The sequence below is a fragment of the Myotis brandtii genome, unplaced genomic scaffold, assembly GCF_000412655.1.
Source record: "Myotis brandtii unplaced genomic scaffold, ASM41265v1 scaffold208, whole genome shotgun sequence".
In the NCBI taxonomy this organism is placed as follows: Eukaryota; Metazoa; Chordata; class Mammalia; order Chiroptera; family Vespertilionidae; genus Myotis; species Myotis brandtii.
Genome location: NW_005357764.1, coordinates 4,025,769 through 4,043,722, shown reverse-complemented (window position 1 = coordinate 4,043,722; position 17,954 = coordinate 4,025,769). Strand labels below are relative to the sequence as shown.

Sequence of the window (17,954 nt, the reverse complement as noted above, 5' to 3'; positions counted from 1 at the left end):
AACCTGGGACCTTTCAGTCCGCAGGCCGACGCTTTATCACTGAGCCAAACCGGCTAGGGCAGGCCACAATGGGTTCTTAAACTGGACCGGAGGGCCGGAACAAAAGCATGGATGGAGTGTTTGTGTGAACTAATATAAATTCAAAGTAAACATCATTACATAAAAGGGTACGATCTTTTTTTTTTTTTTAGTTTTATTCATTTCAAACGGGCCGGATCCGGCCCGCGGGCCGTAGTTTGCCCACGGCTGGGCTAGGGCGATGGTGTGTTTTTTAAATGAAAGAGGTCAAACCGCTTGATTGTGTGCCCAGTCCCCTTCTTCCAACTTAAATGGAGTATTCTTATATGTTATTGAAGGCGGCTCAGTCTAATTTTGAGAGGAGGGACTTGACATTATTGGAGTCATGGTTTACATGAATGCATGGAAACTTGAAACTGGAAGTGTCAAAATGCAAAATTGTCTGAAATCATGCTATTGGTGTAGCTCCTTTTATGAGCAAAATCCTTCATTGACTTGGCAGCTGTGGTTTGCTTTGTTAAAAATAAATGAAATTTTATCCTCTTAAACAATAGAGTAATAAAGTAATTAAAAAGAAGTTATGAAATTCCAGTTTACTGTCAGTTTTCAGTGTGATCAGAACTCATAAATGTCATTACAAAAAAATCTGGACCGTGATAGGATCATTGAGAGGATTTCTTTGTTGAAATTGACTAATTTTATAACATATCTAGGTTATTCATGAATATGCTAATCTATCACTTAATTGTATTTTTATCATTTTCAGAAAATGAACAGGTGTCAGCAGTCTAGCCTTTGGATGGCCCATTTGACGTCTGAAAAGTCCTGGAGGAAGGAGTGGGCAGAGCCACCTCATGGTTCCACAGGCCAGCAAACAGCACGCTGCTGCTGCTGCTGCAACCAGAGGTTTCATTCCCTGTCCTCTGAGCCACGATGAGCCTGAACCCTGCCTCCTCATTCATCCCTGCAGATGTGCAGTCTCCTCAGCTATGGAGGTCGTGCCTGGATACGTCTTCACTTTGCACACCAGACCTGCCTTGGGACCAAGTTACTAGAACAAATCCAGACTCGGAGTCCTCCTTGTGTATAATATTATATCACTATAGGTTTGCCTTTAACAAGTTATTTTTAGCACGTTAAGCGCCAAGCCGGTTTTGTCTTCTTTTCCGTTTAGCCCGCGATATCCGATTTCACCGATATGCTGGCAGCACCAGTGACTGACCAGTCCAGACGGAAAGTATAGTGTCAGTCACCGGTGACTGGCCTGGTGCTTAACGTGTTAAAATAGTCATGGTAGTATTTTCAAGCCATAGCTTGGGCTAACGGACAAATTCAAAATGTCTGCCAATATCAAGGATATTCTTGTGTATTTGAAAAGTAACTTATTATTTGAAGTTTTGTGGTTTTTGTATTTGGAAGCTCTCACTCGCTGTTTGTTTGAGACCATAAAACTGTCTCTGGTCTGACCAAACAGAAGTTGCCTTTATAGGGTCATATGCTTGATTTGTACAGAACTTTGAGGATGCCCGTTGCAGTTGAGGCGTAGGAAGAAAAATACTCATGTGCTGGTCTCGATTTGGAAGACCGAATGAACCGCCACAGGGTTTCTTACCAGTCCTTTGGGGAAGGGAGAGGCAATCCTAATTTCCAAAGAATGAAATGTTTATGTGAAATAATGTATACCAAGTCTTTTTGAACTTAAAGTCATGCTGCATCTAACTAAAAGTATAAATCCAGTAAATAGAGAATGGGTTCTAGAGCATTCTACTCCATAGAAACCCAAAACTAAAAGTTTCTCAACTCAAATATGGAGTTCTTTTTTAAAGGATGTGTCATCCTGGTGGTGGGACCCTGAGGATGAACTTAGCTCTGGGCAGTGCTCTGCCGCACCCTCCCCATGGCACAGCTTGGGACCCGCTGATCTCCCAGCTGCCTGCAGTAAAGCTCATTAGCTCATGAAGGTATATAATTGGTAGAAGTTTCTGTGAAGGAAACAGGCACTAGAATTATGGAAATGAATTATCTCTCTGTTCCCATTCTAGCCTAAGACAGAAAGGAAATATATTTTTTAATAGCCCGTTGGGCATGGCACTCTTAGGTATTTAAGTTTTAATGATTGTTTAGTGGACAAGCTAGACTTTCCACATTTTTACAAATAAAATATAATGTGTTCTCTATCTTACATTTAAATTTTTAAATTTGTTTTTTAGTGTAAAGGCAAATGAGAGCTTAATAAACTTCTGTGGCTACCAAAAAAAAAAAGCCAAAGCTATTGACGTGCACTACCCAGATCCGCTTGGAGCCAAATGGGTTTACCTCTGTGTGCTGGTCCACACGCAAATGTAGAGAGTTCAGTGTTTGTGACTTCCTTTTCAGTGTGTGCTCGTTGTTCCCAGCCGTGTCGTCCCTGTCTCTGTCCCTGTGTTCTGCCTGTCCCCTGCAGTTTAAAATCATAAGTCAGTTCCAAGTGTAAATAGCAGTAGTCCATCTTTTCCATCTAAGCCAGTGGTTCTCAACCTTCCTAATGCCGCAACCCTTTAATACAGTTCCTCATGTTGTGGTGACCCCAACCATAAAATTATTTTCATTGCTACTTCATACCTGTAATTTTGCTACTGTTATGAATCGTAATGTAAATATCTGATATGCAGGATGTATTTTCATTGTTCGCAACCCACAGATCGAGAACCGCTGCAAGCAATGTTTCTTCATTTTAGGAAAGACATGTCTGAAAAATTCCCCTGGGCAAAATAATGTTAATCTGAAACATAAGCCTTAGAAATGAACCCCAGATATGTTAGAATGAGGCTAATTGGCTCCATAGCTTTCTGGGTCCATTGAAATGGGAAGTAGCCCAGACCAAAATCCTGGTTTGAAAGTCACACTGTTGTGATTTGACCTGTAAACAGACGTTCTCTGATCACAGATACTTCCTTCACTGATTTGCTTCATTGTTTTCATGTCCAAAGTGAAATATATTTTTGCTATAACCATCTTTTCATCAGGTTTGGGTATTCTCACATTTTACATTCATTACCCTGGGAAAATGTGCCCTTTGCACATTGTCTGTTTATTTAGCGGGTCTTGCACTCCAGTGGGAGCTTTACACACCTTTGTCCTTAGTGGTGTCAGTAACATCTTGCACAGAGAGTTGGAGGCTTGTGGTTTTGTTCTTGCACCTTGTAGCTGCCTTTGTTTCATCGAAGCCTAAACTGTATTTGGATCAGCTGATCACATTGATCAGGAACTAAAGCCAAATGCTTTGTAGTGTGGTATGAATGTATCCCTTAAAAAATCATGGAGTTTTGATTTTTACATTTTATTTTAGGGTACATTCCTGCCTTCTCGTCATATGACAAGAACAAGAGAAGCCTTAACCTGTATTTGATTCAATTCTAAATCCCCATTTGCTTTTGTTTTTATTTTATAAATTTATAACTTTAATAAAGAGACTCATGCCTTCATCCCACCACAATTCTGAATTTGCCAGGACTACTAACTAAAGCAGTAAATCCATGGTGCAAACTTTTGCCAAATTAGTTTCAGCATAGGCTCTTCGTGAAGAAAGATTTGCAGAATTAGTAAATCCAATACATACTTCCATAAAAGTTGATTGTAATTAATAGATTTTTGCTCCCTCCAAATGATTACTTTCAGAATGATTTTAGGGAGAAAAAGCCTTAAGCGGTTTTTCATGAGGGTGATAAAGTCATGCTGTCACATCTGCATAGCCCCCCGGAGGGCCTTCAGGCTGGACCAGCCGTGGGCAAACTATGGCCATCGCCCGCTTGAAATGAATAAAACTAAAAAAAAAAAAAGACCGTAACCTTTTATGTAATGATGTTTACTTTGAATTTATATTAGTTCACACAAACACTCCATCCATGCTTTTGTTCCGGCCCTCCGGTCCAGTTTAAGAACCCATTGTGGCCCTCGAGTCAAAAAGCTTGCCCACCCCTGGGCTGGACAGTGGCAGTGATCCAGGGGGTTAAACCCAAACGAACCTAATCTTTATAAAGTGTTTTCTTCCCTGCAAAAGAACGGGAGGAAGTTTTTCTTGTGTATTTAAAACGAGGATTGTTATTCTGATATATTTTAAATTTCTAAAAAATCAGATACTCAAGTAGATGTGTCATTTTAGAATTACCTTAAAAGCTAGAACAAATGGAGAAATAAGTCTTCAGAGAAGTATCACGGGACATTTTCAAATGTAAACTTGGACTCCAGTTCATATTTAGCTTTCGTTGTGCTTTTTAAAGGCTTTTTTATTTTTTATACACAGAATGCAGTTGTACTTGATCTTTCAAAAATGAAACATGAACTTCAGCAAGAGACAAAAACAAAACTGCACAGTCATAATAGTCTAATAGCAATTATACTGCACAATTCAGTGATTGTCAAGTTTCCTGTACCAAGCAATGTTCGTCTCCTATTTTGATACCTCTTAAACTTATGTCTTTTAGAAAGACGGTGCCTCTGTATGCTTTTTGTATTTTTACTGAGTGTAAATATTTGTTATATTTTTGGTTAAGAGAATGTAAAAGTACCATTTATTATTATCATATCTACTAATACATTGGTGAAATCAATAATCTACATTAGCCTTCTCTGCACTTTATTGCAAATGTTACGGCAGAAGATAAAATAATTACACTGGCACTCAGAGGGCCAGTATAGGACCCACACTGGTGTGAAGGCCTTATTTTTGAAGTCTTCAGAGAAATTTGAATGGTCCAACTATATTCATAGTATCTGTAAAGCACGAAGATATCTAGTTTTTAAAACAGTATTTAGTATGTTTGATTACAAACCCAGTAACAATGGCTTAAACCCCGTTGGGCTTGCTTTTTTCTGAGAAAGCCTCAGGCCGACTGATACAATGACTCCGCAGTGTCTCCGGGACCTGACCTTTGCGCCGTGGGCATCACCAGTGTTTCCTGAAGGAAGGGCTGAAGGGGAAAGGCGCCAGTGAGCCTCTTAGCAAAACAGGTTTTCCTGCAGCTCCGCTTGCATATTTCTGCTTACATTTCACTAGTTAGAACCGTGTAGCGTGCCTGTTAGCTGCAAGGAATCCTGGGAAATGGGCTTTTGGGAATGAGCAATTGACCCCAAATGATTCTTGAGATGCGGCAGCCACCGGCACTGTGAGTGGAGTGCATCCGCCTGGTCCTCCCTCCACCCGGCCCCACGGCGCCTGCTGCACCCATGAGCCTCGGACCACAGCCAGGCCGCCCGGCTCTCCTGCCCCTTGCGTGGCACCACCTGCTCCTCCAATGGCCCCTCCTCTGGAAACCCCGGCCTCTGACAGCCCTGCCCATCAGTGTGCGGGTCCGTCCTCCCCTCTGCCCCAGGCCTGACTCACCTTGGTCCCCATCACCCAGCATGCGGGCGGCACACAGGAGGCCTCGGGGAAGGTGTGAGGAATGGGTGGGTGACGGTGTGAATGGGTGGGTGTGAGGGGTCATGAGGAAGTCAGCGAGTGAGGGAATTCGTGAAGGTGGTGGTAGGGCCGCGGAAGGAGGAACGCACGAGGCCAAAAGGGGTAAAGAATTAGGAATTTATTACATCTGCTAGCAGAAGGGCTGAGACCAAATGGCATCAGCTGGGTAGGGTAGGTGGAGCGGGACATTCTGGTCGGACCAGGTGCAGGTGGGGCCAGGTGTGGGCGGTCGACTGAGCTGGGAGAGGCGTTTACTGGAGACCGAAGGCCGTTAGTCATGAAACCTATAACGAGAACAACAGGAAAATCACCGGGAGGGGCACGAGCCCCAGCGGGCACAATGCAGCACAAGGATGTGCCCAACGGGTAGGAAGGACTGAAGGGACCGGGGGCAGGGCAGCTAGGCACAGACAAGAATCAGATGTGGGTGTGAGGAATGGAATGGACGGATGAATATCTGAGACTGTGCATCCCGACTCAGTTCCTCCAACAAAACAAAATGGGCGGTGGCCACCTAAACTCCCCGCTCGGCTCCAAGCCTCGCCACGCCCCGCCCACCGCTTCCCGCCGGAGGTACTAGTAAGCCCAGAACCCCCACGCGGCCGCGCCCGAAAGGGCCTACCCGCTGGACCCACAGAGCCGGTGTCCTCACCACCGGGATTCCCACTCCCCCAGGCGCTCCCCCTATTGGTAGGCGGGCGGGGACTGGCGTCTTTGAGAGCCTATGTCTCTCCGACTTAGGCCGTGGGGCCCGCCTACTAAGGAACGCGCCCTGAGTGGCCCAGGCTAGTAGGAGGCGGGTGTCTATTGGCTGGTTAACAGTGACTGACGCCATGAGTAGCTTATCACAGCTAGACGCCGGAGGCGGGCTCCTGTGTCAGACCCGCCTCTGGGAAAAACAACGCTGGAGGTAGTTGAGAACGAGTAACTGCGGGAGAGAAGTCTGGGCGGTTTCTGGCTGCACGAACCTGGGCTGTTTGCTGCCTGACCTGGGTCCTAGGGAGGGATGGAGACTTGAGAGTCCTGGCCCCTTGGTCCTGAGGAGGCTGGGCGCCCGAGAGAGGAGAGGATTGAGGACCCGTAGGAGGAGTAACGAGGGGCCTAGACTTCTGGGTCTGAGGGAGGAGGGGAAGGCGAGGCCCTAGACAGGATTTTGAGGGAGGAGGAAACTGGGAACCTGAAAGGTTGGGGGCCAGGGGTGGGGACTCCTTGGTCCCAAGAGTCAGTGGCCTGTCCACAGATGACAGATTTGAAGGTCAGTATTTTAATTCGGCTATTGATGGGATTGGAGCCAGGCCTTGTCCCCGGGCAAGAGTTCTGGATTCTGAGCTGGGGCTTGACTGGAGAGGACGAGGAAGAAGCTTGGGAGAAGCTCTGGCCTCCACATGCCCTTTCCTCGCCCCTAAGGGGGACGCCAGCGGCAGGGTGCTGTCTGCAAAAGGAACCCGCAGGCAGAGTGGGAGGAGGCTTGAAACCCACCCGGAGACAGAGAGAAGCGTAGATACCAATGGAGACATTCAAGTATTGAATTTCTTCTTTAAAAGTGGGATTCCTTTCAGAGAAGCAGGAAAGAGTGGATACTGAGTGGGCACCCGCAGCACGCCGATGGCTCGCTCCTTTAGGAAGCAGTTTCTTTTATGGATCAGATCTCAGAACCTGGCACAGACGGAGGGAGCTCTGCTTTCGCGTCCAAACTTCTTGAATGGGGTCCTCCGGCTCCCCGTCGGCACCAGTTCTGAAAGCGATGACGTCGGGTGTTGTTACCTGGTTCTCCAACTGACTGAGTAAGGAAGACCCAGAGTTACCACCTTTTCTGTGGGTATTGGTGTCTTGTCCTGGGTTGCGCTGGCACCCCAGCCCCCGCCACCCTCCCCAGTGCTCTGATCCGCCCAATGTCCTTTTTTTGCACTAAATGCCAGTCCTCTTACCTCATTCCCAAATAAAAAAATTCAGTTCAGAGCTCTCACATATCTAATAGCTTTGTCTTCTGTCCCTGTGCTCTGTAAAGATCTCTTGAAACAAAAATTTTCTTTGCCAGGAATTGTTTGGAATTCACAGTATTTTCGAGAAGACAAGACAGGTATTCATAGAGAATCAGCATTCAGAACCGTGGTTCCCCATTTCAGCTCTGCCGGCCTGCAAACTGGACGGAAAGGGGCCACATGCTAACCTGACTAACTCGGGGAAGGCCTGCGGGGCGGCCTGGCACACTCAAGGGACCTAAAGTAACCACAAAGGATGGTCTGAAATTAAAGCCTTTAATTGAAAAGCAGTTTATAGTGGGCAGTCATGTCCCTGTATCTTCTCTGACAAAGATCAACTTCAATTTTTACTGAGCCTATTGTCTTTTTCATCTAAGATAACCTACCTGTGGACTGTCAGGGTAACTTCCCCTTTGCTGGACCCCTCAGGGCACAACAAATGGTGCCAGGGCACAGACCGCAAAAGTCCTCATTGTTATTGTTACCATGTTAATCTTTGCCTGTTAACTGTCCTGTACCCCGCTATGTAAGAGACGACGCATGTGTTGGATGGAGGGCTATCTGGCTGCGACATCTGCCACAGGAAACTGATCGGGAGTTGATTCAGCTGATCTGGCTGGCTAGGCCGGTGTCCCCTCCTCCCCACCGATCCATGTGAGTCCCTCGTGAAGCTGCGCTCGGTGGAAGAGGACGTCCTTCCCCCCAGAGGAGAGGACCAGTCTTCGTCAACGGTAAGGAGTAGCTGCGCTCCCCGCTAGAACCTCCCAACAACTCTCAAGAAGCATGTGTCTTTCTTTTTACTTTTTATCCAATCCCAGATATCCCTCCCCACCCCCACCCCCTTTACTTTCTCCCACCTCCCTAATCTGTCAGTAGATTTCATGTAACCCACTTAGGTCTCCACCTTTGATGGTAATTTATAAAAATAGGTGCAAGCCCGCCCCTCTGCGGAGCATTATCCCAATAGGTTGAGATACTGCTTCCCGGCAATTGTCGACAGTTTGGCTCAAACTCACAAAAATTCTTCACAGGTTTGAATGTTTTCTTATGTTAACAAGACTTTTGTATTAAAAATTTACAAGTGATCCATTTCCTTTGGAGTACAAGGGAGGATGTTCAACATCACAGGAGCACTACATAAAAATTGAAAGATAATGTATTAAGTGGCACCAAAATAGACAGATGGAATTAGAATGGCCTAATTTGAAAGTTTCAGAATCATTGCTTTTCTTTTGCTTCATACAGATTCCCATTAGTAAACTGCTTTCAGGCAACAAGGTTCTTAGCAACAGATTGAAAAGATGAGCTAAAGATGATGGGCCCTGCCTTGTGGCTAAAAGGTTGGGCGTGGACCCCATGGACTCGAGGTCGCTGGCAGATGATCATGGGCAGAGCACTTTTTTAGGGGGCGCGGCTACAGTGTTTTGGACAGGTTCAAGCCTTGGACTGATGAGAGGGCACAGTCCTCTCGTTGCCACGTGCAAGTCCCAGCTTAGAGGGCAGAGCCCTCCCAGCACAATTATAGCCAACAGCTGTAGTTGTAAGCTTGAACCTATAGTCCGAACACGTGGGCCCACGTGCCTGAGTGATGTAGTTCAGGTGCATGTAGTTGAGTAGGGTTGAAACCCATGAGAATGTTGTAAACATCTTGATCACGCCCTTACTTTGCCTCGTGGTATCTACTATAAAATAAAGATACGGCTTGTGGGCGCTGGGGCTGTCCATCAGAGGGGGAGCGGCCCACCGAGACCCAGCTTTCATTCTCTTGTCTGTCTTTTCTAAGCCTTTCATCACTCCATCTCAGGGTCACTGAACCAGGCTGAGCTGGCATGAGAATGCCGGCTCCCCACACTTTTTCCATCAGAAGAAACACGAATTTAGACTAAAAAAGGTTGTGGTGATATTACACGGGAGCCACTAGGTGGCGGGGTCACTGAACCAGGCTGAGCTGGCATGAGAATGCCATGGCCATGCGGCTCCCCACACTTTTTCCATCAGAAGAAAAGAATTTAGACTAAAAAAGGTTGTGGTGATATTACACTGGAGCCACCAGGTGGCGCCATGCTACAGTGTAACTCTTTAGGAAGGTGTGAGCAAGGTCATTTCTTTTTTTTTAATATTTTCATTGATTTCAGAGAGGGAATCATTGATTGGCTGCCTCCTGCACACCCCACATTGGGGATCGAGCCCACAACCCGGGCATGTGCCCTTGACTGGAATCGAACCCGGGACCCTTCAGTCCGCAGGCCGACGCTCTATCCACTGAGCCAAACCAGCTAGGGCAGCAAGGTCATTTCTTAGACATTTTTCCAGATAAGTCCGCAGCCCACAGTGAAATATTTTAGGAGACTCCTTCACAGAGGTCAGGAAACCAAAGCACTTCCAGCCGGAAGGTATAGAATTACAGATTTCGTTTGGATAATGTTTGGACATTAATGAATGGTCAGTATGGATGGAGCTGTTTCCTAATACAGTGTCTGTACATCTGGACCTAGGATCTGGGGCAGTGCCGGTCTTTTCCAGGGCTCCCAAGGGCCATGCTCAGGAAATACAAATGGCCCAACACTGAACAGCAATGAAAAGCAGGCAATTTCTGTATAAGAACCATTACCTTTAGGATTAGGGTTAGGATTTCAACATAGGAAACTGGGGTGGTGGGAACAAAAACATCAGTATGTGCCAGGGAACAGCTGTACAACACGACTTGCTATACGTGTCCAAGGTGAAATGATTAGCACAAGTAAGCTAATTAACATATTCATTACCTCACAGAGTTGCAATTTGTGTGTGGTGAGAACACTTAGTATCAACTCTCTTAGCAAGTTTCAAGTGTACAATACGACATTGTTAACTGCAGGCAGCATGGCATACAATACCACTCTAGAACTTATTCCTCCCACATAACCAGTCTTTGTACCTTTCCACCAGCCTCTCCCCATTTACAGCCCCCACCCCCACCCCTGGAACCAGCAGGTCCCACAGACAGTGACATGGTGCAGTGTTCGTCTCGTGACTGGCTGACTTCACCGAGCAGAACGTCCTCCAGGTTCGTCCACGTTGTCGACCGGCAGCGTTTCCTTCTTTCTTCCAAGGCGTGTGCGCCACAGGCTCCTTACCCAGCCACCTGTGGACAGACACGGAGGTGGTTGCCCCGTCTCAGCGGTTGTGAATAATGCTGCAGTGAACGTGCAGGTGCAGACCTTCCGCCAGCTGTCAGCGAGAAGCGGGCGCCGTCGGTTCTCAGTCCTGCACGGAAATGAACCTGCCCCCACTGAGCGAGCTTCCTCCGTGGGTGAGCCCCAGGGGAGACGGGCCCCAGACTCCTCCCCACCCAGGCTGTGCTATTTTAAGCTTGAGTTTGTGTTCATTTACAGCGATAGGTAACTAATATCGTTTATTAACTGTACGGCCTGAAGGAAGTTGTGTATATTTCCTGGGCCTTAGTTCTCTCCTCCTCAGAACAGGTTAACAACAGTCCCCTACCTTCTCTTCATTGTTGCTGAGGATGAAGTGATTGGCGCCCGTGTCATCCTTGGGCCAATGCCCAGCCGCCTGACAGCGCTCGGTCCCTGTGCCTGTATCTTCATTGCCTCGTGGTGATGCGCTCTTTCTTCTTCCTCACTCTCCCTCCCTCTTTCCCCTCGTCACCTCTGTCGTTTTCTGCCTTAATTCTTCCATATCCTCTCCTTTTCTAGAATTTCATTTCTTTGCCTGTATAGTCTTGGCTGCCAAAACCTCCGTTATCTAGTGGTCATTTATCTGACAACCTCAACTATTTGAAATATACCCGAGATGCTCCAAAAGCCAAAATTGATTCCATATAGAAAATGCACCGAAGTGACACTCTTGACTGGTTGAGGCGACTCTGAGGTTCTTGTTTGCTGAGTTAAACCGCGTGGGAAGTAAACATTTAACATGCGGAGTGGGACCTGGGAGGAAGCATCCTCGCAGCAGTCACAGTGCGATCGAGACAAGCTGAGCGGGGAGGAACCTGAAGACTCTAAAAGGCAAGAACAACCACAAAGCAGTTCAGGCAGAGACAGGCGGTGCGTCCGGTCCCCACAGGCATCACCGGGCAGGGGCATGTCTTGTTGGACAAGGCACATCCTCTGCACTTTCAGTTTCCAAGTGTGTGTATAATGGCAGTGTTGTCACCAAGGAGGCCACAAAGTCCATTCTACTCTAATTAGGGGAGCAGAGGGTATAGTTTATCTTTCCTGCCTTGAAATGCATGTGCATGATAGAGTATTATAAATACATATTTCAAACATATTTATGTATATTATAAAATAAGACCTCTCTCGTCCACAACAACAAAACCACAGTTTTAAAATGGCCAAAGGACTTGAATAAACATGTCTCCAAAGAAGACATGCGAATGGCCAATAAGCACAGGAAAAGAGGCCCCACACCACCCATCATGAGGGAAATGCCAATCGAAACCACGGCGAGGTGTCACCTCTCAGCCACCAAGATGGCTGCTATCAGCAAAGTGCTGGCCAGGGTGCAGAGAAATTGGAATCCTGTACACCTGGTGGGACCTGCCGCGGAAAACCATGTGGAGGTTCCTCAAAAAAGCAGCACCTCTCCCCATGACCCAGCAGTCCTGCTGCGCAAACCCCTAAGAGAACCGAGAGCAGAGGCCCAGACAGGTTTGTGCACAGCAGCCAAGAGGTGGGAGCATCTCCGCCGTCCGTCCGTCCGTCCGCAGATGCCTAGTAAATAAAGTGTCTAACAGAGAGGAGGACTGTTCAGCCTTAGCCAGGAAGGAAACTCGGACATGCTGCCCCATGGACGAGCCTTGAGAACAGACACGCCAAGTGAAGTAAGCCAGTAGCGTAAGACAGACGCTATGCTGTCGCTTATGTGAGGTCTCTAGAAGAGTCCTCTTCACAGACACAGGAACGAATAGTAATTGCGGGGGGCGGGAGGGGCGGGGAGTTGTTTAATGAGTATTAGCGTTTCAGTTGTGCAAGATGAAAAGGTTGTGGGGATGGGTTGCACAACAATGTAAATGTACATTTAAAAATGGCTCAGATGGCCCAGCCGGTGTGCTCACTGGTTGAGTGTTGACCCATGAACCAGGAGGTCACGGTCCGATTCCCTGTCAGGGCACTTGCCCGGGTCGTGGGTTCAATCCTCAGTGGGAGGCGTGCAGGAGGCAGCCGATCAGTGATTCTCTCTCAACATGAATGTTTCTATCTCTCCCTCTCCCTTCCTCTCTGAAATCAATAAAAACATATTTTAAAAAATAACAGCTACTCAATAAACTGAAGTAGGAAAGCTAAATGAAAAAATTTTAATTAAAAAAGTGGATAAGATGATAAATTTTATGTTTGTGTATTTTTACCAGAATTTTTCTGATGCCAAAAAACACTCCAAGAACGATGAAGAAACGAATTATCTGTGGTGAGCTGCCCCTGGCGAGGGAGAGGGGAGCCGGCAGGCAGCACTGGGCGGTCCCAGCCCCGAGTCCAGAAGCCCATGTAGGGCCGTGGTGCACACCTCATGACACCCAGCCTCCAGGCCTCCTGTCTCCTCCTCGAAGTCCCGGGCGGGCACTAGCGATCACATTGCTAGTCAGCACTGAGGCTGCACAGGCACAGCTTCCCGGGGTCACTTGCCTCGGGTTCAACTCCAGCTTGTCCAGCCCTTCGTTTCATTATAATCCTGGGCTTCACCTTGCTAAGGTGATAACAAGCTTAGAAATAGTTATTTTTCTATCATCACCAAGTCCTATGTGAGCTCATGGTTTCCTTTGAGAGGCAGAGTGATAGGTGAGATGGGCCACTGAGCTCCTTCTAGCCCCGGAGGTGCCTGCAGGCACAGGTCCTGGGCCCGGGCTGGAGGCGGGTGCTCGGGACCCTGCATGACTCACGTGTGGAGCAGAACACGGCTCCTGGCCTCCCCAAAGCCAGCCGGCCGTGGCCTGACCTCAGGACTGCTGCCAGGCTGTCCCGGGCATTCTGGGTTACTGTTTATTTTCTTCTCAATGTTTTTTATTTCCCAATTAAAACCACATTTTGCATTGGTTCTCATCCTATGCTGTTGGTTTAGAGTAGAGCCCCCTCCCAGGTCTCCGGGCTGGGAATGCAGTGTTGGGTCTGGGCTGCGAGCAGCTTGAGGCTTCAGAGCCGGGAGCGCCCTCCATCCAGGTGATGGTGAGCCAAGGCGGGCAGAGGGGCTTAGCATCCTGCTCTCCGCTCTGCCTGTTGTCTTCTCGTCTGCAAAGCTTGTCTCCTTTGAGATCAGCTCTGGCCGGCAGCTGACCAACTGTGCTCTTTACCCCAGATCTGCATCCTGCCCTACAAGCTTCCCACCTTTCCTCCCCTTATAACAGCTCCCCCACTCCTTTTGTTTTTAATCCTCACCTGAGGATACTTTTCCCATTGATGTTTTCTTTGTTTTGCCAACTTTTAAAAAAATCTTTATTGTTGAGCCCATCCCAGACCTTCACCACCTACTGTCTGTGTCTGTAGGTAAGGTCCCTGGTTAGTATCTTCCTGCCCCCACCACTCCTTCCCTGAGATTGGTCATGTCTGTTCCATGCTTCCATGCCTCTCATTCTGTGTTATTCACCAGTTTATTTTGTTCATTAGGTTTCTTGTTCATTTATTTTTATTTTTAGATTCGATTGTTGATATGTATTTGTTGCCATTTTATTGTTCATACTTTTTTTTTTATTTCTTCTTCTTCAATAATACCCTTCAACATTTCATATAATACTGGTTTGGTGGTGATGAACTCGTTTAGCTTTTTCTTGTCTGTGAAGCTCTTTATCTGACCTTCAATTCTAAATGATAGCTTTTCAGGGTAGAGTAATCTTGGTTGTAGGTCCTTGCTATTCATCACTTTGAGTATTTCTTGCCACTCCCTTTTGGCCTGCATAGTTTCTGTTGAGAAATCAGCTGGGAGTCATATGGACGTTCCCTTGTAGGTAACAAACTGCTTTTCTCTTAAGATTCTCTCTTTGTCTTTAACCCTTGGCATTTTAATTATGTGTCTTGGTGTGGGCCTCTTTGGGTTCCTCTTGCTTGGGATTCTCTGTGCTTCCTGGATTTGTAAGTCTATTTCTTTCACCAGGTAGGAGAAGTTTTCTGTCATTATTTCTTCCAATAGGTTTTCTTTCTTTCTTTTTTCCCCAAAAATATGGAACACTTCATGAATTTGCATGTCATCCTTGTGCAGGGGCCATGCTAATATTCTCTGTATATTCCAATTTTAGTATATGTGCTGCCCAGGCGAGCACTTCAAATAGGTTTTCAATATCTTGCTCTCTCTTCCCCTTCTGGCACCCATAATGCCAATGTTGGCACGCTTGAAGTTGTCCCAGAGGCTCCTTACACTTTCTTCATATTTTTGGATTCTTTTTTCTTTTTGCTCTTCTGATTGGGTGTTTTTTGCTTCCTCATATTCCACATCATTAATTTGATTCTCAGAATCCTCTACGCTACTGTTGAATCCCTGTAAATTGTTCTTTATCTCAGTCAGTGTGTGCTTACTTTCTGACTGGTCCTTGTTCATGTCTTTGACTTTCTCACTAAGATCCTTGAAAGTCTCATTAAGTCCCTTGGAGGTTTCTAGAGTAACCTTATAACTGACTAATGCTGCTGTAAACATGGGTATATGAATATGTCTTTAAGACTCTGCTCTCAGTTCTTTTGGAGATATGCCCAGAAGTGGGATTGCTGGGTCATATGGTAGGTAGTACTAGTTTTAATTTTTGTTTTAAAATGTCCCCCAACTCCCCACCGCCCTTCTTCCCCTCCTCCCAACCCCTGCTCCACCCCAGGCCTTCACCACACTATTGTCTGTGTCTATTGGTCATGCATATATGTATATGAGTTCTTTGATTAATCTCTTCCCATCCCGCCCTCCATTTTTAATTATTGAGGAACCTCCATATTGTTACACCATTTTAAAATTCCCACCAATAGTGCAGAGTTCCAATTTCTCCATGTCCTCACCAACACTTCGTTTTTCTGTTTGTCTGGATTTTCTGATAGTAGCCATCTTAATGGATGTGAGGAGATATTTCATTATGGTTTTGATTTGCATTTCCCTCATGGTTAGTGATGTTGAGCATATTTTCATGTATTTATTGGCCATATGTATGTCTTCTTTGTTGAAATGTCTATTCCAGTCCTTTGTCCATTTTTTAATTGTTTGGGTGTTGTTGTTTTTTTTGGTTGTTGGGTTGTAGAATTCTTTTCTCTCATTTAAAAAAAAAATGTTATTGATTTCTGAGAGGAAGGGAGGGAGGGATAGAAACATCGATGAGGGAGAAATATCAATCAGCTGCCTCCTGCATGTCCCCTACTGGGAATCGAGCCCACAACCTGGCATGTGCCCTAAATGGGAATTGCCCAGCCACCTCCTGGTGCATGGGATGACCCTCAATCCGCTGAGCCACACTGGCTGGGCTGTAGGAACTCTTTATACTAGATATAACCCCTTATCAGCTATATAATTTACAAACATATTCTCCCGTTCTCCAGGTTGCCTGTACAGGCTGTTGTTCTTTGATGCAGGTTTTCATTCTGATGTAGTCCATTCTCTATTTTTACTTTTTGTTGCTAGTGCTTTTGATGACACGTCTAAAAAGTCATTGCCAAATCCATTGGCATGACGCTTTTCCCCAGTGTTTTCTTCTAAGAGTTTTATACTCTTAGGTCTTATGTTTACATCTGGTTCATGTTCATGTTTGTATACGTTGTGAGATAAAGGTCTGCTATGGTCTCAGTGTTTGTGTCCCCTCCCAAAACCGGTATGTGGAAATCAGCCCTAAGTGGTGGCTTTAGTCTGTGAGGACAGAGCCCTCATGGGGGAACTGCTGCTCCAATAAAAGAGCTTCAGGGACGCCTTGCCTCCTCCACGCGAGGGCACAGCTTATGGGCAGGAAGAGGCTCTTGCCAGGAGCAACCATGCTGGCACCTTGTCCTTGGACTTCCCAGCCTCCAGAACTGAGAAGTAAGTTGCTATTTGTAAGCTACCCAGTCTGTGCTATTTTGTTATAGCAGCCTACACAGGCTAAGACACGACCTATCTTTATACTTTTCATATGGATGTCTAATGTTCCCAGCGCCGTTTGATGAAAAGACTGGCCTTACCCCATTGAGTGGCCTTGGCATCCTTGTCGAACATCATTTCACCACAGAGTTTATGTCTGGGTTCTCCATTCTATTCCATTGGTCTCTACGCCTGTCTTTATGCCAGTATCACAACTGTTTTAATTACTGTAGATTTATAATAAGTTTTGAAATCAAGTATGGTACCTCCAACTTTGTCTTTCAAGATTATTTTGGCTCTTCAGGGTCCCTTGATATGACTGGGAAAAATGCCATTGGGATTTGGATAGAGATTGAATTAAATCTGTGGATCACCTTGGATGGTCCTGACACCTTAACATTAGGTCTTGGGATGTGAATACACGATGTCTTTCCATTTATTTGTATCTTTAATTTCTTTCACTAATATTTTGTAGTTTTCAGTTGGACCAGTCTTTTGCCTCCTTAAATTTATTCCTAAGTATTGTATTTAGATGCAATTGTAAATGGAATTGTTAAGTTTTTTTTCAGATTGTTGTTAGTGGATAGAAACAACTGATTTTTGTGTGTTGATTTGGTACCTTGCAGCTTTGCTGAATTCATTTGTTAGCTCTGTGTGTGGGTGAGTTAAGTCTCTAAGGCTTTCACATTATCATCTGTGAACAGAGATAATTTTACTTTTTTCATTTTGGATGCCTTTTCCTTCTTTTTCTTGACTAACTGCTCTGGCTGGGACTTCCAGTATCTTGTTTTATAATTTCTATCCCTGTTGATATACTCATTTTTTGAAAATTTTTGTTGATGTTGTTTAGTCTGTCCGTTTCTCATTTAGCTCACTGAGCATATTTGAGACAGTTTTTTGTTGAGATTTATGTATTTGAAACAAGTCCCCTCTCCATCTTTACTGAGTGGCTGGCTTCACGCCGCAAGGGGAGACCTTCACCAATCAGCCCAACTTAAAGGCTCATGGTCCTCTCAGCCCTTTCTAGGAGTGCATGGCCCCTGGGACTGCATGTGGCTTCCACCCAGTTCCCGTAAACTCAGCTGCTTCTAAATGCCTTTATTTATATGTAAGCGTCTCATTTCTGCTTGTGCTCAGAAGCCTTGCATCTGTTGTATCCCTCTGCCTGTGTACTCTCTTACCGGCATCGACCTGCAACTCTTAACATGTGGCTGCACCAGCGTGTTCCCAGCAGCCCCATCCCTGACCGGGCCAGGCAAACCACTCCACCAGCCACCTCAGTCCACCAGCCACCTCAGGGTGGCTTTTTATGTTTATGCATGGCTTGGTTCTTGCAGCTTAACTGGTTTCTAGATTTCTGACAGAGCTTTATCGGTCCACATATTGTTGTTTATTGGGTGTTTCTGTGGGGGAAACAAGGGCCTAGTTAGCTGTCTTGCTGATGTCACCGAATATTGTTTAAAATGCTATTTTGGCCCTAGCCCGTTTGGCTCAGTGGATAGAGC

The 17,954-nt window shown here is 46.0% G+C and overlaps 1 protein-coding gene and 2 long non-coding RNA genes across 3 annotated transcripts in view; 1 reads left to right on the top strand and 2 right to left on the bottom strand.

Moving 5' to 3' along the window:
- Positions 1–2,280, top strand: part of RAPGEF6 (Rap guanine nucleotide exchange factor (GEF) 6) — a 188,132-nt gene extending 185,852 nt beyond the window's left edge. Inside the window, 1 exon segment of the mRNA XM_005865527.2 lies at positions 785–2,280. Coding sequence (XP_005865589.1) covers positions 785–810 — 26 coding nt within the window. The 3' untranslated portion in view covers positions 811–2,280.
- A 1,126-nt stretch (positions 2,281–3,406) lies between these two features.
- On the bottom strand, positions 3,407–4,766 carry LOC106725978. The gene is made up of 2 exons (XR_001361992.1): positions 3,974–4,766; positions 3,407–3,762 (listed from the first exon to the last, which is right to left on the bottom strand). It is a non-coding gene; the product is annotated as an uncharacterized LOC106725978 (long non-coding RNA).
- Positions 4,767–5,553: 787 nt separating this feature from the next.
- LOC106725979 lies at positions 5,554–6,198 on the bottom strand. The gene is made up of 2 exons (XR_001361993.1): positions 6,081–6,198; positions 5,554–5,742 (listed from the first exon to the last, which is right to left on the bottom strand). It is a non-coding gene; the product is annotated as an uncharacterized LOC106725979 (long non-coding RNA).
- Between the last annotated feature and the right edge of the window lie 11,756 nt (positions 6,199–17,954).